The sequence below is a fragment of the Lampetra planeri genome, chromosome 43 (assembly GCF_965212315.1).
Source record: "Lampetra planeri chromosome 43, kcLamPlan1.2.h2, whole genome shotgun sequence".
NCBI lineage: Eukaryota > Metazoa > Chordata > Hyperoartia > Petromyzontiformes > Petromyzontidae > Lampetra > Lampetra planeri.
In genome coordinates, this window is record NC_136149.1 from 7575336 (window position 1) to 7598507 (window position 23172).

Below are 23172 nucleotides of genomic sequence, written 5' to 3' on the forward strand. Positions count from 1 at the left end.
TTCAGGAGGGGGGGTGTAACATCAGCACTCAAACTAAATCAACTTTGATGCAAAAAACGTCACACCATAACAGTATTGTAAAGTAATGCTATACCGTATGAAAAGACGGACTTAGCCATTTGATTCGTTTACTGACCAAAACCTTTATAGCTTGAGCCACAAGTCTCAGGGTAATTCATGGTGAGAAACCTTGACATACTGCACATCTTTCCCAAAACAATCTGGACACGAATGAGGGTTGTCAATTCACTTTTATTTTAATGTCAATTAAAAACGCGTAAATTAAAAACGTTCACTTTACTATTTTCCATACAATTATAAGGTCTGAAATTTATAATCTGAAATATGTACACCAAGATTATTTCCAACGGAAAATTCAAACTACAAAATGACCACAAAATGCACTTAAATTTTTATGATAAAAGCCAAGGCTTTCACACCGAAAATACATTTGTTTGAGCAAACGCCTCAGCTGAAGTCACAACTACATTAAATACTGCTCTTTTTTAAGTCTAGCTAAACACTGCACAGTACACAACGCTCAGGTGATGGCAGTATCCGAGTGAACACGACCTGCGCTCCTGTATGCCAGTAGGCAAACTTCGCCAAGTAGGTAAACCTTTGCAAAGTCACCCGTGCCACCTTTGCAGGAAGACTGCCCCCCCTTGCACACAGCAATACAATCTTCGCACTTTAATTAGTTTCCAACTCCTTCCACCACTTGCATACACAAGCAGATTTGGACTTGCCCACAGCCATTTTCGAACTCCCCCCCCACCCCCCCCGAAGCGGCAAATGAAATGTTGTGAAAGTCCTGCAGCGTGCCACCGACCACCACAGTACCATCAGCAGCTGTACCCCAATGCAGGCAGTGAAAACACGCACGCACATTTAAAAAAATCCGCAAACGCCTGGGTGCACTGCAAAGCAATGTTATTTGAATGCATGTAGTTAAAATTTGACCCATCTACGCCGACTCTACCGAAAAGAACCAGAGAGAATAGCAAGATGCATTTAAAACGGTTACAAAAATGTACCGCGGGGTAATTGGTCACGGGGCAACGGAGTCATCAATTTAACATCGCTGCATAACCAATTTTCTTTATTACAAGTTTCAACTGCATGAACCTACAATGCAACTATCTTCTTAAAGTAAAGCCACAGCCAGCGTATTATTGTGTAAAAAAGGAACCTTTTGGAATAGTTTAGGTTAAGAAAAACGGGGACAATAAACACGAGTGTCGTGCAAGCCAAGCTTGACAGCAGAAATGGCAGGTCCCAGACACTGCAATGCTCACGCACACACCAGGAAATACATCGCATTTTACCCTTTGGTTTTTTTGGCAGTCACATAGGTAAGCAATTAAATCACGACGTTTGAGGCAACACAAGCTTCCGTCCTTCAGGTGGAACCGTCCTGATTTAATTTATTTCAATTTTTTACCTACGTGACTTTACCGAAAAAAACAGTATGAATCCTTGCAGTCACGAAAACTTCAAATCTAGAACATCGCACATTAATGCAAAGTTCTCCCTCCTGTCGGGTGTCTTTTTTTGTCTTACACAATCGACTGCTAGTTAGTACTCGCCCAGGCCAAAAACACTTTGCAATACAGTGCATGCAACACGTGAGTTAAATATCGTGTAGTTCTCCAAAATCACATAACTTACTCGCAGCCCTCACCTCAGAAGGCATGAAGGCGATAAATAATATATTAACCTTGATGATTGTAACAGCCGAGTGATCCTTGGTTAAGCTTACATTTTGAAATGTGATTGTTTCCAAATAAACTTTGGTTATCAACCTTCATTTAAAAAAAAAAACACAATAAATAAAGGAGAATTTTTTTCTTTCTACAGTGCCAAATCCAAATTTGTACATTTGAATGTGCTCCATCTCAGGATGTCAAACTTAATATTAATTTGCAAAAGTTCTCAAAAAAAAGGCTACTGCTGAAACTTAAGCAATGTCGGACGCACCAATAATGAATGTCACATCGATCTCATGTGCACTTACTAAAACACAAGTTAAAACGGTGCCAGATACAATTTAAGTTGCATATAATAAGGTTGTATGTAAACAGGATTCAATTAATAGTACCAGTGCTTCTTAACATGTAGGGCTGGTTTTAGTTAGGCTCTTATGTAATCATGAATAGATTTAAAAACGAAAACATTACATTAATGGATTTTTAAATATACTTATGAAACTTAGCAATGCGATTGTTAAACACTTAACTATAATCTAATATCAATCACAATATATACAAGAAACACAAGTCAAGGAAGTGTAAGAGTAAACCATTAATGCAACTTAAATGTTCCTCGTGTTATTTTTATTGACAATTCCTGGCAGGAGACTTGGCAAAGATGCATTGTGTGCAATGTGCTCCTGGCAAGAGGCCAGGGTCACATGCTGCTAAGTGGCACCGGTTTTTCCTTTGCAGTTTTACTGGCATCATTAGTAAATCGCACATTCCTCATGAAACACCACCACGATGAGATTGAAAACACAGTTTAACATTTCAGACTGCGCCATTTGACAGCAAAGGGTCATATGAAGATTAAAACACTTCTCCATTAAATCTAGGACTTATTGTATGGTACAACTGGGAATATGTTGAGCAACAATGGGCCACATCTGATCTGAGTGCAAACCACAGCCCTGCGAATGAACAGGGCACGTAAAGTCCAAAATTCTAATTGATCCCAACTCACCACAGAAACACAACGACACCTGTTAACAGTTTCCATTTTGACATCTTTATAGAGTTGGCCCCACGCTACCTGTTATTCATGTTCCAAACTAAAATGCACAAACCCTTCCATTGGCCCCATAAGAAGCCATGAAGGTAAGGGTACGAGAGACCCTACGGCTTCAGTTAAATGTCCACACAAACAGCAGTCAGAGCAGAGGTAGCTACCATTACGTGGTCACAAGCAATACGCATCAGCATCCATCAGTGAAACAGTGGCAAATGGGGAAGGAAAGTGTTGGGGGGGGGGTGGCGGGAGGTTTTACTCATGCGTCAGCGCACAGGTTTGCACACAACTATGACAACAAACATCAGCAACAGCAACTAAACGTTATGGCCAGTGGAGTGGGGACAGCACAAGCTGCAGGACACAGCACAAGCTGCAGGACACAGCATGCACCTCTCGTTAGTCTTCAAGCTTGATCTTGAACGTGACGCGACCCAGAAATTTATCACGGTCATCTATAACCTTCACATTGCGGGCAATGACCTTGCACTCCACGGTCACCTCCATTTGCTTGGTCAAGTTAAGGAATCTCACAGCAACGAGGGGCTGTGTGTACATGGGCTGCACCACAAACAAGCACACAAACAAAAATCACTCTGCACCCCAAAATGCTTTTTACATACATCAACCTCTCCAAGATAAAACAATAACGAAAAACTTGACATCATTAAAATCACAAGAGTGTCCAAAGTACTTACATCCAATTTCTTTCCATAGTAAGGGAAGTACATTTGATCCAAGGTTCCACCATTTGGGAAGTACTCCAGGTCTCCAAGATTATCACCCTCTTTCTGAAAGGTGAATTCACAAGCATTTACTTAAAAATACAACATCAGGCAAAAGAGCCCAAGAATGAAATGTACAAATACCAAGCTGCCTTTCTCATACCATGATAAGCAACTTTGAAATTTCCCACAGTACTAAGGCACAGATTAGGAAAACTTAAGTCACTGGGCACAATTATATTCTGTAGCTTTAGCACCTTCTATACTGTAATGTACGGTTATTCTGGGCGACACATTAAAGTTAATCATTGGCAAGACACTAAGATGCAACTAGGTACATAAGATTATTCCCATTTATTTTTCTCAGGAAGTGACTAAAACCCAAGATAGCAAAAGCTAAACAATGCTTTAGAGGTTGTTTTTGGGTTCAATCGCGTAAATATATAAATGTGTCATTAAACTCGCCACCACCCGACACAGCCAACTAGTAAGGGTTGTCACGTAAACAGAACGTGCCAATTCGTCACTAGTACAGCACTAACCGGTGAGTTGGAGAGCCAAGCCACAACATTTACAATCAGAGTACGACGTTTCGCCAGTAATTACAACTAGCTTGATCAGGCGACAGCCAGATTTGTGGAGAAGTCTACCCGTTTCGTTCTTTATATAGGAGGCACATGTGGGGGGGAGGGGGGGATTAATGAGTCAACGTACATTATGCGAGCCCATTGATCTTGGCCTTTCTGTCCATTGTGTCTATTCAAATAGCCGTACGAACGGTAACCACATTTATGCCTCTATATACAAGGAACGAAACGGGTGGACTTCTCCACAAATCTGGCTGTCGCCTGATGAAGCTAGTTGTAATTACTGGCGAAACGTCGTACTCGGATTGTAAATGTTGTGGCTTGGCTCTCCAACACACCGGTGTGCTGTACTAGTATACTACACTATACACTACACTACACACTAGTGCTGTACCAGTATACTACACTACACACTACACTACACACTACACTCCACACTAGTGCTTCACTCGTGATGAATTGGCACGTTGTTTACGTGACAACCCTTACTAGTTGGCCGTGTCGGGTGGTGGCAGGTTTAACGACACATTTATATATTTATGCGATCTAACCCAAAAAAAAACTATATCATGGATATTGGTCACAAAAGCCTACGTGTTAAAAATTTGTATTTATCAACGTAAACATCTGTGTCTTCATACCCATTGAAAATGTGATGATTCAAGTGCTTTAGAATTGCTCTAAAAATGTTTAAATTAATGCCACCTTACCAGAGGCTTAACATTATGTACTGTTCAATGGCCGTTGAGCATTGTACAACCACAGTAATTAAATGTGGTTGTTGTGGGAAACGCGGCTCACCATTTTTTCTCAAAGAAAAAACCTACTCCGGTTTAGAGGCCGATGGGTGCAATTTAAGTCTGAATAAGGCACCGGAGCCAATGAAAAACAATAAAGCAACTAGTGGCACACTATGCTCATTCCACGCAGCCAAAATAATTGCATTGCACGTTTTTGCAGGCAAGCACAGAGCTGGTGGCAATGCAGACACCTTACCAGTGGTTAGTTATAGTCCGCTAAAGTGTTGCACACTTAGAAGAGAAAGGTAGAGTAGAAGGGGGAAGACAACAAGTGAACACCACATCTCACAAAGCACGCATCACAGCGCACATCCACCACGAATATTACCGGGCAAATGATTTGTGTGGCCACTGCATTTTTGTTGGCATTGGAACTACGTGTTCCAGACGAGTATTTATTATTCAACCCCTTTAATCCATTATACAGAAACTTTGCATGTGTAGTTTAAACATTGAAGTTTTTCATCTTTGTTTTAAAAATGAGTAAATGCAGAATGTGATCATCATACAGCTCAATGAAAAATTGTAAATTGTTAAAATCGAAATATCTAAAACTCAAATAATTTGCCCATAATATTTGCATGCAACATTAATGTGGGTGTATGTCATCGCGGCCACAAACCTTGCTTGAGCACATGACTTTGGGGGCTTCGTTAACCGTGCCGGGCTTGAATCCAATTATCTACCAGAAAAACCTCAGCATTAGCTCAGCCATGTGGAACAATTTAAACATTCAAAATAACGGAACGTATTAAACTTTAGTTCTCATTTTTATTCCACCCCCTATGGAAAATATTTCTTTCATCTTTCCCCCCAAATTTTACATAATTGTGCTATCTGGGATTGCTACCAAACAAAATATCCAATCGGATCTCAAAAAGCAGTCCAACCCCTTAGCATTAACAGAATGGCCCATGAAAGCAGAGATCACCGAGCCACCTCCAAAATACCTTGAAGTGACTTCTGGTCCACAAAGTACAGGGCACACCACTGTAATGTTATTTCATGCTAGTCAAATAAAAATTGTATAATTCTCATTGGTGGAATTTGGGCGAATTAATAGCAGAATAACATTTATCAATGGCGGAGCCAGGAGTTTCAGGTAGGGGGGGGGGGGGCAACCCCTCCAGACATGAACAATTATAGGAGTTGTTAGTAAGGACTTGTCCCTTGGTTTTTATTCGACGCGTGTGCGGCGATGGCACAGCCATCGATCGAGGGTCGAATTCGAACCGCGTTGTGTGATCGGCATTGCGCTCGCTGAAAATATGCCTTCAGGGAAGTCGTGTACTGTATACGCAACTGCGCACAAATCTGCGAGTCACTTATAACTGCTTTGCCGTTACTTATTGTCAATTATGGACTCATCTCAGAGTCCCTGGCACGTAATAATATGCTACACAGTGGCAGTGGGGGTCGCAAAATGCCGATTTATTACTAATAAACCCCAATGATCCGATCGAAATTAATTTAGATCGGATCATTGGGGGGGGGGGGGGCACGTGCCACCCTACCCCACCCCCCCCCCCCACTGGCTCCGCCAGTGACTGTGATGGTTATTCTGTGCAACCATTATTAATTCGGCCGAGGTCATCAAACCACTACACCATCTCGATTTTGAACCCAGTCTCAGCAGTGCCAAGCTCAGCGCTCTTAACCTCCGAGCTGCTTCTTTGGCCTGGCCCCCTGGACTCAAAAGCAGTCTTATTTTTGGCCAAGGAGGTTACACGTCCGAGTAGTGGAACTAGCACCGAGGAGCTTACTCATACCCGATTCAGCTTTATGAAAACGCATGGCGTTTGGTTGGTGTAGCCGTAGTCAGGAGTGGCACACTCTCCAAAGTCGGATCGGTTGAAGCGACACGCAGGCCACACGTTATCCTCGTTCGGTCGGCCATTCTGGGCGTCTCTGTACCTTCCCGCTTGACACAGCGCCTTATTTGTCTGATTGGCCTCATCGTAAGCTGCAAATACAAACGGGAACATTGTCATCACGCAAGCTATTCAAGAGACCCCACCACCTGGCTTAAAAAAAACATTGCTCATCAATATTAAATTACATCAAAGAGCACGCGAGATACTTATCGGTAATGCCCTCATTCTTTGCACTCCACAAGAATATATACCAGTGCACAATGTATATGGTTTTTTACAAAATACACAAGCCAATATTGCGAGAGATGTCCCTACTCATTTACGGTTACATGTTACTTCAATACCCATTATATTGATTTGCAGAAACTATAAATTACATGACGTTGTTGATTCATGTCTATCTAAATCTACAGTATTCAGGAAAGGTAATGAAATAACGAATTACAAATTCAGATACATTTGAAATACTTTCCTCACCTTCAAGAAATGAATTCAGATGTTTGATTATGTCGTCGTTTGTGTTCCGATTTATGAACAACTCCAATGCCTTATTCATCTTTGGCCGCATTACAACTCCTAAGGTGCAAAGCAAACCAAAAATACAACACGTTTCATTAACAATTCAAAGCAACCGTTAAGATAAATACGTAATGAATACCTAAATAATTCACCAACAATGTCCATCATTTATAATGTAATAGGAAGTAGTAATCGCGGTGCAGGCACTCGCACCACACCATGGGCCGGGGTGACAAGACAAATGGTTACCTGGGCTGGACACTCGATCCTGGTACTTGGGGTTTTTGTCATCAACAGTCTGCAGCATCACCCACATCGTGAACACAAACAGAGAGGCCAAGAAAGCGTAGAACACCGTGTAGAACAGAAGAATCATCCCTGCAAAAACAAACGTCGCAAATTGGTGAAAAATCTCCAAGAATCCACAAACAAGTTCTGTACGAAATTGAAGTATTAAGTAGAGCAATGTGAAAACGATTTTTTTTTATATATATACAGGTAGATGATTTGGCACACATTTTATGATCATCATGGGGACAAGCATAAAACGGGCAAAGGGATGTGTGGAAGTGTAGATTACAGTGGCAGTTTCTTATCTAGAAATGAGTAAACCTATTTATGTACTCAGATTGTAAATGTTGTGGATTTGCTCTCCAATACACCGGTATGCTGTAGTAGTAACGACTTGGCATGTTCTGTTTTCTTATCTAGAAATGAGTAAACCTATTTATGTACTCGGATTGTAAATGTTGTAGATTTGCTCTCCAATACACCGGTGTGCTGTACAAGTAATGACTTGGCATGTTCCGTTTACGTGACAAACCTTTTTTTACGCAATACAACCCAAAAAAAACCTGTATTATTTTACCTTTTTATGTAATTGGTTGCACAGGATTTATGGGTAAATTAACAGGGAAGCGAGTTTAGGATTTGGTCTCGGGATAAACGCATTAGGTCATTCAAGAAATAATAAAAATGAGTATATAGTGGTTATATCCCAACATTGCACAATTAATGTAAAAGCTACATAATTAATAGGCCAACATTAACGATCGACAGAAAATTCAAAAGAGTAATGTGCAATGAAAGCCATCAAAGAGGTAATGTTTAACAATTATGAGCACCATCAAGTGTGGGTTCCTAACAGAAAGCTTACATAGAAAATGTGCAAACAGGTCTTCAAAGTCACACGTGGCAATTACTGAACTCTACAGTGTCATAAAGAGATTCAACTACTCTGTTTTGAATTTCCACAATTTTTTTTTAAGGTGAAAGCCAATACTGTATTGTGATAACGTAGGCTGAAATACAATGAGGCAGCATACAAAAGGTGTACTAATCAACTTGCGTTATGTATTTTTGGTAACGGCCTCAAAATAATACAATTTTACAGCTCCTGTATTAAACATAAGGCACCTAAACCAAACCACTTTTATAATTAAATATCTTTTTTACAACCACGAGCTAGTCATAGCTCGTACAATAAACAACTGGAAATTCCATTCCATTTCAAAATACAGATGGGACTAAATCGCTTATAATCCAGATTACAGCTCGTCCAATGCTGAAAATTGACATTATATCCACTTACAGCATTTACACTTTACTAGAAGATACTGGTAATAAAACTATAAAAGATGATCAATTTTCTCAGTCAACAAAAAGGATACAATACTTGAACAATCACTTGTATGAGAATATACTTTACCAAATATTTTAAAACTACAGGCTTATAAGTGTTTTAAGACTTTGCATTTTCAAGCGCCACATTTTTACACTAATTACAGACCTTTGAAATAATGGCTCTCCTTTAACCAGAATGAGCTGAGATTTTACTTCTCTAAACCACAAGGCATCCCACCAACCTGAGCAGAATATTGGTGGGGGGGGGGGTGAAATATGCACCTCCTTCAACAGTTTTTAGCACAAATATCCCCATTGCTCCAAACCTACATGGCCAGAGTATTTTTCTATCCAACGTTTGACACTTCAACTGCAACAGCATCTGTTCAGAAACAAACCACGCGGCCAACCAAAACAGCGGTTGGGAATTCTTTCTGGTTGGGATAGAGCGTTCTCGCATGTCAAATGGCATTCATCACTTTATACTCTTAGGTTTTTTCGGTAAAGTCACGTAGGTAAAAATAAAGATAATAGAAATAATAATAGAAATAAAATGATAAATCACGACGTTTCGGAGGCAACACAAGTCTCCGTTATCAGGTGGGACCGTCAGTTAGATTTACTGTATCAAGGGAGGCAAAATTCCAAGATACAAGGTCTTAAATACAAGTTAACGGGGGGAGGAGGAACTTGTATCTTGGAATTTTGCCTCACTTGATACAGTACATCTAACTGTGACGGTCCCACCTGATGACTGAGACTTGTGCTGCCTCCGAAACGTCGTGATTTATAATTTTATTTCTATTATTATTTCTATTTTTTTTACCTACGTGACTTTACCGAAAAAACCTAAGAGTATGAATCCTTGCAGTCACGAAAGCTTTAAATCTAGAATTCACCACTTTCACAATACGCAATTGGGAAATCTGCCAAACCTTGGAAAATGGGGTAAATCAGTATGCCATTGGTACATATTATACACTGCCCGTCATTGACAGTACCGTGGTGCAACCAAATTCCAACTTAACCACAGTTTAGCAATAAATCACTGTTACCAATACATATATGGCTTTGACAATCCATTTTTGTTGGACGAGACCTCCCTACATCATGTGGATATTTTGTCTACGCTTGACCACACTGAACAGTGAGAATTAAAGATGGGCATCATAGACGTGGGAGCATACAAGTACGGTACAATAATGGATTTTGCTGCACTCCACTTTGATGCCCACCAAGTAGCCCCACAAAATATAACAACCTGCTGTGATTGCCGATCACCCATCCAAGCACTGTGCAAGCGCTCAAACCGGCTGAGCTTCCGAGATCTGACAGGACCAGGCACGTTGGAGATAATTTGGTCATAGGCAGTTAACTAAACAGATAAATGCTCTCCCACGAAGTGGCTCACCGTTCTGGCCAACATTATGCCAGCAAATCTGTCGGGATGCCGCAATATTAAACCAATGAGAACAATCCGAGGATGCATGGAACTCACGTTACACCAAGACCTGCTCGATCCTCTATAAACCCGTCCGAGAGCCAGGAAACCAATGTACGTATGTATGCTGAACTTCTTTCGCACCGTACGTAGCAAACCGTGCTAATCTGAGATGCGGGGGAAGAACTAAACATAAAAAAGTGTTGTAAAGAAATTAGTCTTCAATCTAGGATTTTAAAGTGCATAGCTCCAGTGGCTTCCTAATATCGGAAGGAACAGCGTTCCAGACGGCCGTAGAAGCAGGGCCCACTGAAGAGTGCTGGCCAGCAACACTATTGAGTTCTGTCGAGGTTCCTAATAAAAGCCTCACATCGAAGACCCCACTACCGCGCCGCATAACTTTGACGATTTTTCAATAAAACTGTGGTGCTTCCTCCATCAACCGCATCAGAATAGCCACTAGTCGTTGCACACGCCTCTTCCACAAGTGGAAAATTTTAAGAGGACCCCACCGTGGGACTGGCCACCCGAACCAAACAATGCATCGTATCGCAAATAACTGCATTCTGCCCGCGCTCTCTGGCGGACTGGGCCAGTAATCATCGCGCAACTCCCAAAACTATCACATGGCTCACAAACTTAAACCTGGACGTATGATGTACACACATTTGCCATACTCCAGAAAAAGACTAAATAGTCCTGAGCCATCAACATTTGTGGATTTTTATAAAGTAAAATCAAGTTACATTATGAAGCAAAGCGTTTACTCTTTCAACGGCTATCGCGTTACGAAAATAATTTTCGTGTAACTACCATTTTCAAATGAGCGTTGAACGTAGACACATGAGGGCCCCCCTAGAGGGCACTGTGATGCCAAATTCCACACGTGTGATTTTACAGCAAGCTTATTATTCCGTTACCTAAACCTTTACTGTCCGTGGCCTGTAACCTCAGAAACAAAGCACACCATGCCAATTATATTGCTGGTTGCGTCCTGAATATTGAAATTAAATCCGGGGTTAATCTGGCCAACATTTAAGCGTTTATTTGATATGCACCAAAAGGGGACACTACCGTGCCAATTTCGCTGTGGCCAACGCACATGTTTAAATATTAACGAAAGCAGCCCTATTAATTATCTTCTGTGAACGCGAGCACTGTGGCTCCCAGTAACAATAGGAAACACACAATGTTAAACAGCAAATTGTCAAATTACTTATAGACATAATAATCAGTGGGTTCATCAGTGGCTTAATTAGCCTTATAGTAATAGGTTTTTACCCTTTCAACTGGTACAAAAACTGACACCTTTATACAAGGGATCATGTTTGCAATAACCACAACACAAGCAGTCAAAATGCAAACAAAAATAAACAACTCTGATAATTATAAGCACGGTCCTTGAAATTGATTGGTCCACACCCGAGACAGCTTTATTTAGAGCCTAGTCTCCATTGGTGTTAATTAGCTTTCTTTAGGCATCATTACTCATTGTGGGCGAATCGGGGTTCATTTTCGACGCGATGGGGACCACGCTTAGCCTCGGCCCACCGGGAACTGGTAAAGCAACTGCGGGAAACGCCAAACACACGAAAAGCTCGTCCCATTTTAACTCGACCTCGGAGGAGCCAAACAACGCACCGAAAGCTCGCGCCACAGAGGTGTCGTGACAAGGAGGCCCCCCCCCCCTCCGAGGGCGAAGATGACGCATGACAAGGCGACGCCAAGAGAGACGTGTGGCACACAGTCGCTCTCCTCACGCACCGCCATATAAACCACTCACACACGCATACACCAAGGGCTTCTTCGTCTGAACGGGCTCATCTGTTTTTTAAATGAAAGCCTGATTTATCACGGACACGTGAATTAATAAAACACACACCAAGCCTGCGTGTATCACACATTTAGATCACACACACGCACCGCACAAGACACCACACACGATTAACACACTAACCAAATACGGAGCACGGAAGTGTGCGCGTAATACGAACTAGACGCACACGTGTACAGCCTATACGTGGACAGCACAGGCGTAGTTCCACACGAACACGTGCATCACACCCCCATACCACAATACAAAGATCCCCGTGTAGCCTTAACAGACTGCTGGGGCAAGTGCTGTTAGCGAGTAGCACCTATAAAGGCCGGCATGGCACACGAGGGGGTGGGTGGCCAGCACCACGCCCGGCCGCCTTCGCCTCCACAGTGGCGATGTTTTCACACCGCACCAGGTACTCATTCGAGGCCGAATCGACCTAGGGGAGGCCCAGGACCGGTTCAGATAATCGTCACCGATTTTGGCCGTGAGCGTGAATCTAACTCGGGTCGCCAGGTTCGTAATGTAGCGCACCAACACTGCCGCTCCCCTACACACTCCAAACCACAGAGACAACACACCACGTGTACACACACCATGTGTACACACTACACAACACACCACTAGGCATACCGCACAGAGACACCACACGTACACACAACACGTACACAACGCGTGCACACAACACACGCACACACACCACGTGTACCCCCCCCTTCGCATACCACACAAACACCTTGCGCCACACCTCCCCGCCAAGGCGGATGCGTCCTCAGCAGAGACCAAAGCAGCCATCGTTGTGCATGGCGACCATTCATTGCACGCAGCAGATTGTTAGTTCTTTACCGGCAGTGACAACAGCGACAAGATCATTCATAAAACCTTCATGAGTAATATGTCGATATCACCATGTGCCCCCCCGCCCCATCACGGTGCTTCTAAAGACGTCGGCGAGGCGGTAAAGAAATGACTCTAAAGGCGATGAAGAGGACGATGATGAAGAGGCCCTCTTCACCATCATCGTCATCATCCAGTAGTGGCGTGACAGACGTAACGCGCCCTGTAACAACGCGACCAACGCGTGTTTAGTAGTAACGCGTTACTATTGTAACGTCGCTCTCTCTCCTCGCCGGCGAGGACCATCAATGGGATCGATCCCCTTGCTCCACGATCACCGATTTCCCCTCCCCAAGGCCTCCCCCACCACCCACCCAGCCCCCCTCTCTCTCTCTACAAAGCCACCGCACAGCCGAGAATTCGGCAGGTTTCTCATCGCTCCCCCCCATGGACGCGTTCCATCGCGTTTGGCGAGATTGCTCCATTTACACATTTTGTATTAAAAAACACCTCAATGACATTCGCCGCGTTAATCGACTAAAAGACGCGAGAATTGACGCGAACCCTGCGGCGGGCACGCCTCTTACCCACCCCAGCTCTTGCCCGTGCGGCCGAGCACCTCGCCGGTGCGCGGGTTGTAGAAGAACAGCTTCCACTCCGCCATCGACTCGGCGAACGTCTTCTTCTCCTTCTCAGACGACATCTTTACTAGTTCACCTCACGGCGGCGACAACAGCAGCAGCAGCAGGCCGGCGTCTCTCACTTGGGCGAGGCGGACGGAGATTTAAGATTCAAGCGGCTGGGGGAAGACGAGCGAGGCGTGAATGACGACGATGGTGGTGTTGGATTCTTTGTGAGGGAAATAAAACCGCAAGCGTCCCTTAAAAGGTGCCGCCGTCTTATTAATTCCCTTTGGCGGGAAAACAACGAGCCGGGGGTTAGAGGGCGGGAGGCAGTCAGAGGCCGCTGGCGTCGTGAATGAGACGGCGACGCCGGCGGTGGTGGGGGGGGAAGAAGAGCGAGAGGCGAAAGAGCGGCGTCGGTGCGAGGAGAGAAGAGAAAGGGAGGAGAGGGAGGAGGAGAGAGCGCGACGCGGCGGCGCGCCTGGAGGAGGAGGGGAAAGGCGCCCCCCCCGGCCCCTTTTAAGGGCGACGCGACCACGTAGTGTGCGCGTGACGTCACTACGTAGTGTGCGCGTGACGTCACCGCGTGGTGTGCGCGTGACGTCACCGCGTGGTGTGAACGTGACGTCACCGCGCGGGGTCACGAGCCGGGCGACGATTGTCTCGCCTCGGTCCACTCGGCCTCTAACGAGTACCCGGTGCGATGCGTAAACATCGCCACTGGGGAGACGAAGGCGGCCGTGCGTGGGGTTGGCCACCCACCTCCTCGTGTGCCGTGACGGCCTTCGTAGGTGCTCGCTGACAGCATTCGCCCCTACAGTCTGTTGAAGCTGTACTGGGGGGGGGGGGTAGCAGGGAGTGGCAGGGAGTCTTTGTTGTTGTTGTTTTGTGTGCGGGGAGATGAAATTTCCCCTTCGCTAAGCGGCGCCTCTCGCCGAAGCGAAAGCCGCGGGGGTTTAGTGGCGCATTGAGAGAGAGAGAGGGGGGCACAAAGCTCGGCGTTACCGCATCGGAGGGCACGATGGGGCGGCTCTCGTCGAAGGACGCGGAGTCTACTGGGTATCGGACTGAATCTGTCGGAGGCGAGGGCTTTACACACACGACCAACACTGCCACTTAAGAGACGACGGGGGGGCCCCGTGTAAACGCTGCGAGCCACGGGGGAGACGACGATGATGATGACGATGTCCTCGCAGCAACCGCCTGCCAGGGGACTACCGCAATTAACGAGACGTTGACATTTGGTGGCGAATCCGCGAGAATACAAAGGCGCGGAGCGACCTCAGGAGAGAGTCAATGTGCAGGACGCGCAAACTTCGTCGCGTTGAGTGGTTTATTGCGCAACTGATCGACGTATTTCCCAGAAACGTCGGAAGAAAAAGAGAGAGGACGTTCCTGCAAATCCACGCCGGTACACGGCGCAATTCTACGCCATGGGAACTCGACCGAGAGGACGCAAAGATGTAGCCATGACCATCAAGCTCGTGCTTGGGAGCGAGGCTGATTGTCGTAGGACATGGTCGTGAGGGTTTCATGGACGGATCGGCGTTGGCATTCATCCAGCAGTGGATTGTTCATGGCTGGTGATAATAAAGGGGGGAGGGGGGCACGGATGCCCCACACGACAGGCTGAGTCGTCCTTGTATCTGGTGATGGGGCGAGGGGAAGTGGGGAACACGTGTGGGAGTACAGTGCGAGCACGTGTGCGCGCGGTAGGTCCCTTCCGCATTGACGGGCGCGTCCAGCCCCATTCATTCTCGATTTTACACCCAACGCGCGCAGCCCACGGATTGGGGGACGACTGTCACAAGCACGTGGTCGGCACTTCATAGCCCGCTTGTCAATCCACTGCTGGATGGGGGGGGGTGCTTGACCATACTTAGGATGATGAGAGGAGGAAGGCCCCTGGGCCTGGTTCAAAAGGTTCGATATAACTCGCTAGTCGGTGGGTTGTCGCTTGTCTTGCTTCCCCCAGGACGTCCTTGCTGTCCTGGGAACTCTGGAGATCTTCCAGGCACATTAAACTTACCCAGCCTTAATTCTAGATTTGAAGCTTTCGTGACTGCAAGGATTCGTACTCTTAGGTTTTTTCGGTAAAGTAACGTATGGAAAAATAAGTAAATAATAAAAAAATGTATTGCGCTATTAGAAAAATTCATACAAATAATATAATAATAAAAAGAAATCTATTCTTTTTTTACCTAAGTGACTTTACCAAAAAAAACCTAAGAGTATTTACCCAGCCTTTCAAAGTTGCGTAATAATACGAACACACAACTGTCGTGTCGTCCTCACCTCTGCCAATACAGTAACGGTGGGCATTCTCACGTGCCCCCGATTGTTGTACCTGAGAAGGTGGCAACCCAACCAGCCGTTTATATATTTTTGTATCCGTGGACATAACGCGAACTCGGCGTGTGGCGGTAACCACTGCGCCACCGCTCCACTCAAACACACGACACGACAAACAGGACAACACAACTTCAAGCACCTTGTGTTGTTCCCGCCTGGGATGTGTCAACGTTGCACAAATGCAACGGCGCCGTGATGTTGCTATTTTATTGTTTGCCCAAGTTACAGTCGTGTGATCCATCGAGGGTGTATGTGGCTGCGGTTGATCGGAGCAGTGGTTAGCGCATTGCGACTGTGAACAATTAATATAAAATAAATGTATTATAAGCGCCCGATATTCTTAATGAGGGACAAGGCGATGCCCTGCCGCCCCCCTCCAAATATAAAGTCGAACTCTGCCTTTGGGAGAGTTAAATCTAACCTGAGGTTATCTCTCTTCAACAGTCCACACTCACCAAGGTATGGAGAGACTTTCATCCAGCAGTAGATTAACAAAGGGGGGGCAACACATCTATGACTGGTGTGTGTATGTCAGTTCAAACGCGTTGATGCAACGACAAACGAGACAGAGTCATCGTTAAAATAACGAGAGTACGTGTCTCGTCAGCTATGGGTCACAGCTGATTAGCTCAGCGCCAGGAGTTAAACGTCCCGAAGACACAAAATTAAAGACCCGCGCAGGATCCGAAGCGCTCACAATGGGCAGCCACCTCCTGCGGGGCGGAAGCGGTGAATTGGGAATTGAGGTGACGGTGAGGATGTCTGGGTGGGTCCCTGCAACGAGGGAGAGAATGAATGTTTAACAATGGCACCGGGCGGATTAGGAAATGACTCAAGGTAAAGAGCCAGCGGCTGATTATTCAATTGTTTACATTCGACGGCCCTCGCCGCCGTGAGGTTGATCGATTCACATCGAAACTCGTGACGGGCATTCGTGACCTTTGCTGTACGGACACTCGGTCCCAGCTATTGCATCAGAGGTCTCATTAGCGTTGTTGTGGAAACTGTTCAATAACTTGATTAAAAATATCTATTCTTTTACACATCCCATCAGCATTTGGAGTGCATGTCTTTTTCAGGAGCATTTGTCTTCACACGAGAGAAATTCTGGAATGGTTTGGACATTCGGTGTATTGTCGGCAGAATTGGTTTCCCTTGCAGCAATGCCGGTGAACTGTTTTGCGCTGTGCCCCCCCCCCCCGCCAAAGTTTACAGCCGAGTGGCTCTGAAAGGGCTAATCCCTTCAGGGTGTTTGCGTGAGTTAATGATCATTAATTAAAAAAAACGTTTGTTGCTTCTTCCGATTACTGTATACTCATCCACCCAGTTTGTTTTGTTGTTGCTAGTTAAACACATTGGGCTTTTTGTTATGATACTGCGTTGCTATTGGTTGCGCAAATCACAAAATAATGTTTACTCAAGACGCGCCAATAACACCGTGGCCCTAAAAGTAAACAGACAATCGTCGACGTTTCGGGGAGTGACCTTTCTGCGCGATCTGCTATGAAGACGGGGGTCACATTGACGGTAAAATATGGTCGATCCCCCCCCCCCCGCTATGGTTGACACGGGATGGGGAGGCTTTCGTCCAGGGGTGGATTGACAACAGCGTTGAGCTCTTTACGCCTCAACTGTTCAAACCCGTTCATTTAATATCCAACGAGCGATCTTATGCATCAATGGATCTGTATTCATTGCTAAGGCAACAGGCGCCGCCAGCCTCCGAATGGACGTTCCAGTCACCCCGCCCCATCGGTGGCTGCATCGCTGTCTGTTGTTATTCTTTTTGCTGGATGTGTACAGCCCCTTGTATCGATCCATTGCTGGACGAGGGGTTTGTGAATGCCGAGAGAGCACAGAGGAGCACAGCACGACAGTGAATTATTCTGCACTGCCCTGTGATGTCCATCAAGTGGCACCGCAGCAGCCTATACCACCTTTTTTAACGATATACCCAAGCGTATCTGTCCCTCCAGAATAGAAATAAAAGTTGTTTTACGCATCATATCACTTGCCTTCTGGAACCGCATAATTGCAGCAGCGTTGGTTCATTGAAAGCAAACTCTGGGCAGCTTTTGACTATACTTCACCGCGCTGGTCAGTGCGGGTTGCAATCGGTTCAAATTTCGCTCGCCACTGATGTTGAGCGTGACCGGGAATCGAAATTAGGTTCATAAGTTCAAGTTCATTGATTAGGTATAGACCTGTGAGCCATTCGGCTATTGAATCGGGTGCAACCGCAACAAACAAAAACATGAACAAGAAAACATCTTAAAGTGACTATGTGACTAAGTGCAAACAGAAAATCCAAGAAAAGACAGCAGAATATTGCATAAAAAGCACCGTACACCAACGCTGTGTGCAAAAATCCCAGTGGGATGCAAGTCAACAACAACCACAAGACAACTTAGATTAAGGCCATCAGTCTAACTCCGTATTACAACAAACAAACATGGCCAAACCAAAAAAACTTTTCGAAATCTCCAAAATAAAGCCATAAAAGCATAACGCAAAAGGGTGGTAACCAAAGCACAGCCGCTGCACCCATGAACACGTACAGTGCTGTATTACCAATGCACAAATACATGCAAACCTTAAATGCTGTACAGCGCATCATGTGAGCGCCTTATGTAACAGAGCCGGATCTTTGTGAGCCAAACCAGCAGTGATGTGGCCCCAAATCTGATTCTAAACAAACGTCAGATCGCGATTACATTACATTGATTGAGCAATTTCTTTTACACGTGACTGTCATACAGCTCGAGCAGCGGATAGCCAAATAAATCCATGCATGACGTGTGTCAATCTTCTATGTGAATGGACGTCAGGCCACGTAAGCTGCGTGACAGCTCCTTCCTCCTCCTCCAGCACACGCTATGCAACAACCCACACTGCCCGGCACGCCCTGACGGACTTGGCAGTCGGGAGGCGATGATGCGCGCCACGGTCTCCCGGCACCACGCATTCGCACGGCGGTGCTGTCACGTTGTCGTCGTACGCACCCCCCCCCCTCCCACATCGATGTTCGGAAGCGGTGCGCATCCGGCCCTGGCCACACCGGAGGCGGGCATTGGCAGGCCCTTTTGTCAATTCACTGCTGGGACCAGGGGTTTTTTTCCCCATGCCTGGGTGTCCGCCACACGTTTTGTGTTTTGATTGGGCTTAAATTGTGTCCAGAAGTGTACCGACCAGACTCACAGCGGTGAGGCTGTATACATTATGGCGAGACTTACAGGGACCGAGATGGCATCGTTTCTGATTGGAGCAATACACAAGAGTGAGTGAGTTGTTTACCCTGGCTGGCCTGCAGCTTGATCATCTTTGTTGTGACTAAACCACACGTTTGTCTCCAGGAACCTTAATCTCCTCATTAAACTGGCTTATCAGTCCAGTTGAAAATTGGCCGTCTGGCGAGATGGCAAACAGAGGCCCTCGGATATGTAATTCGCAAACAATTAGAAAGTGTACCTCAAATACGGCAGATTATCCCCCAGGGACAAGCAGACTACAATACCTCTCCATACACAGTATCTGTCTATCGAATATATAATATAGGATCTCTCTTATCTCAGATCCTCTTTTTTTACACTTGCCACTTAAAGTTGAAAGCATTTACCCATTAACTTCGTCCGTCTGTCTGTCTCGCAGGGACACTAAGATCAGACGAACGCTGGCGGACAGGAACAACGCGGACGTACAGAATAAACACCTCATTCGAGACCAAAACATCACACACCTCCTGACTTTGGAATTCATCCTCGAAGACGCTGGTGTAACCATCAACCACATCAGCACATCGACAGGTCGATGATCACATATCTTACAGAAATGGAAAGTTAAAGACAGGTGACAGTAGTGCGATTGTGGTAATCCGTAATGTATAGAAGTCTGCGCTCCTACAGCGGGGAAATAGAACTACACGTACTCCTGACGCCCTCTCGTCCTGGTTAACAGACCTCGACATTGGCATTTAGTTCCTAAAATGTAGCTACTATACATAAGATAAGATTAAGATCGGCTTCCCAGAATGCCTTGCATGTCACACCGCATCACCAGACTGCGTGTGTGTGGTGCACACAGCCTTGTTTAGCCCACCAACTCACGTCAACATTGCGGCCAAACTATTCTAGCCCACGGAACGGCAAACAGACGATTGTATAACCTGATTTATTCTTGCTGGGAATCATCAGTCCAGAATCGCCATCATTGCCACCCGCTGCCTTGTCTCAGAAGCGTACAAGACATGCTGGGAGGACTGTGCTGTTTCGAATCTATAAATCACCCTTTGTGAGGCGTGTTCCTTACACCCAGGACTTAAGTGAATGTGGCTAGTTTGTTCAGTGGGGAGGTGGAGGTCACTTGAACATGTTCGAGACTTGGGACCACATCATCTCGCTTTCACAACAAGCCCTCGTCACGAGCATCACGGACATTCCCCACGCTCTTTGTGCCCGTCTGTGTTAAAAGTGGCGGCGCCCAGATAATAATAATAGTGTCCAACAATAACAACGCCTCTGTGATAATATTGTGATACTATTATCGGAATTCAACTACTGTCTATGATCAAGTCGCCCGTAAAAAAACTAAGCCGGTTTGACACTGGATAATAGTGCTTGGATAGGCGAACTCCAATCTTAAAATATAACTATTGAACGATTTTTTTTTTACCAGGAATGCCCATTGAGCTATATCGGTTCTTTTTCAGAAGCGACCTGGCCACAAATCATAGCTCAACGAAGCGCCTTATGTGGGAATGTATAGCAGGTGCCAAAACTGTAAACGCGTGCTGATGCTCAATGTGGAGGTAAAAAAACATAGAACCCAGAGAAAAATCCACGTCACAAACGGGGAGAACACGCAAACTCAAAATATACAGCAGGCGTTAGGGTCGGGATGGAACCCACGACCTCCTGTGTACCAGGCGAGGTAGTTAACATCTCGTCACCATCGCGTGAAAGAGACTGCTGTGAGGCCACGTGGTTACCCGCAGAGAGCAGTTGCAGCAACATTCATTGTCGAGTTTTACTTTTACACTTCCACGCCTGTCTCCTACTCCACCAACCCGCACTGACAAGCGTGGTGAAGTATGGTCAAATAACCCCCACGATGCGGGCGGCATTGCGGAAACCCTCATACAGCAGTGGAACGATCATGGCCAATAAAGGCGACTCTACCCGACTGGGTGAATCCCACTTCTTTAGAGCACCGGGCTTTCAATCCACAGGTCCGCCGGCTGCGTTCGATCTCCCGGTGCGGCAGTTGAAACGATGGGGCAGGTTTCTTAAATTTGCCGCTCCCACCTTTGTCCACTCAGCACTATGCAGTACAGGGTGGTCCAGATGTCTTGACCCCCCCCCCCCCCCAATGTAATGCTCAAAAAACGTACACAACATTTTAAGTGAGTTTCATTTAAACTGAAATTAATATGCAAAGGCAAAGAATATTAGGGACAAATTAATTGGGTGTCACAAGACATCTGGACCACCCTGTACTTGAAATGGGTTCGTCACAGTGAATCGATCGGCTGGTCATGATTGGTGGGGTAAAGCGTGGATACCCGCACCTCTTCCGACACATCGAGCCGGCGTGGAAGAGGAGGCCACGGTGCCCTTTCGGGAGGACATCTCTGAAGCTCCTTTCGAGCGAATAATGCCGCCGAGTCCGCCAAGCAGCGGCATGAGACAGCGATTGCCAGGGCCGCGCCTTTTTGTGTTTTTTTTTTAACCGTCCGTGGATTTACCTTTACCTGGCAACGCAGGGCAGCACCTGCAGCAGCAGCACCTGCAGCAGCAGCAGGAACACCGCGGCAGCTGCGACCCGGCGCTCGCTCGATGCCGCATGCGCGCCTCAAATATTTACCCTGGCGCTCGAGTTTCCCCACAACACGTGTTTGTTTGTGTGCGCCCGTGTGTGTCTCGTTCGTGTTTGTGTGTTCTGTTGTGTATCACGTGTGTGTGTGTGTTCTGTTGTGAGTGTGCGCGAGTCATCTGTGGCCGGTGACCTCGCCTGGCGCTCGCTGCAGTGAGGTTCATGGTTCGACTCCAGCAGTCGCCCTGTTGGCCCATGCCTGTGTGTGTGTGTGTACACGAGTGTGTGTGGTGTGTGTGTGTACACAAGTGTGTGTGTACACATTTGTGTGTGGTCTGTGTGTACACGAGTGTGGTGTGTGTACAGTGTGTGTGTGAACACACATCTCCGCCGGTTATACACATTTAGGCTAGTCTGCCTACGATCCATCCTGGGTTTAACCAGGCTGGATTGTGTGAGGAGCTCACAAATCCTTGAAAGATCTGGGCAAAGTCCCATCGGTGAGCTCCTCTGGCAGACAAGGCTGCGTTGGCTGGGTCATGTAGCCCGCATGCCCAGCCACTGCATGCCTAAACAGCTTTTGTTCGGCCGGATCGAGGGGGCTAAACGGGCGCGGCACGGGCTAGAGAAGACATGGAGTGATGTGGTACAGGAGGACGTGGAGCTGAGTGGACTTGCCGATGACTGGTGCCAGCAGTGTCAAGATCGGCCTCTGTGGAGGAGGCTCGTGAAGGACGCTACTGGGCAGTTGGAGGCAGTCGCCCTCCAACAACAACGGAGGGCGGAGGAGCGACGCTCACAACAACGAGCGGAGCGCTGAGTGTCTAAAGCACAGCAAGTTGACACAGTAGGGGGCGCAGGTGGTGCATCAGCCAGTCATCTCAGTCAGGCGACCCGTGGCACCTGGGTCTGCCCCGTGACCTCCTGCCAGTGGGCGTTCGACACTTCACGTGGCCTCAAGGTGCACATAGCCTGGCACAAGCGTCGTGGTGACGTCACCGCCACTTAGTGGCGAATGGCGGTTGTTGTGTGTACACAAGTGTGTGTGGTGTGTGTACACAAGTGTGTGTGTGTACACAAGTGTGTGTGGTGTGTGTACACAAGTGTGTGTGTGTACACAAGTGTGTGTGTGTACACTAGTGTGTGTGTGTGTACACAAATATGGAAGCACATGCAAAAAGGGGCACACTCCGTCAGCGATGATGCCGACTGGGGGCTGGTGGTTGACCCGTGGCTGGTGTCAATTGTTTCTGCCTGCAGATAAACCGCACGTTGTTGTTGTAGAAGCTTCCCTGTGTTGGTCATTTAAAGCGACTGTAAGAGGAAAAGCGCAGCAGGATACCGATTCGTGGGAAGAAGACTGTTTTGAATAAGTAAAGATTATCTATGTTGACATTCGGG

At 46.3% G+C, this 23172-nt stretch overlaps 1 protein-coding gene across 1 annotated transcript; it reads right to left on the reverse strand.

Moving 5' to 3' along the window:
- Positions 1-232: 232 nt before the first annotated feature.
- Positions 233-14110, reverse strand: LOC144732681 (sodium/potassium-transporting ATPase subunit beta-3-like). The gene is made up of 7 exons (XM_078614251.1): positions 13580-14110; positions 7518-7646; positions 7227-7325; positions 6645-6838; positions 5498-5557; positions 3462-3554; positions 233-3324 (listed from the first exon to the last, which is right to left on the reverse strand). The coding sequence occupies exons 1-7, from the start codon at positions 13689-13691 to the stop codon at positions 3163-3165; spliced, it is 849 nt and encodes a 282-aa protein (XP_078470377.1). The 5' UTR covers positions 13692-14110; the 3' UTR covers positions 233-3162.
- Between the last annotated feature and the right edge of the window lie 9062 nt (positions 14111-23172).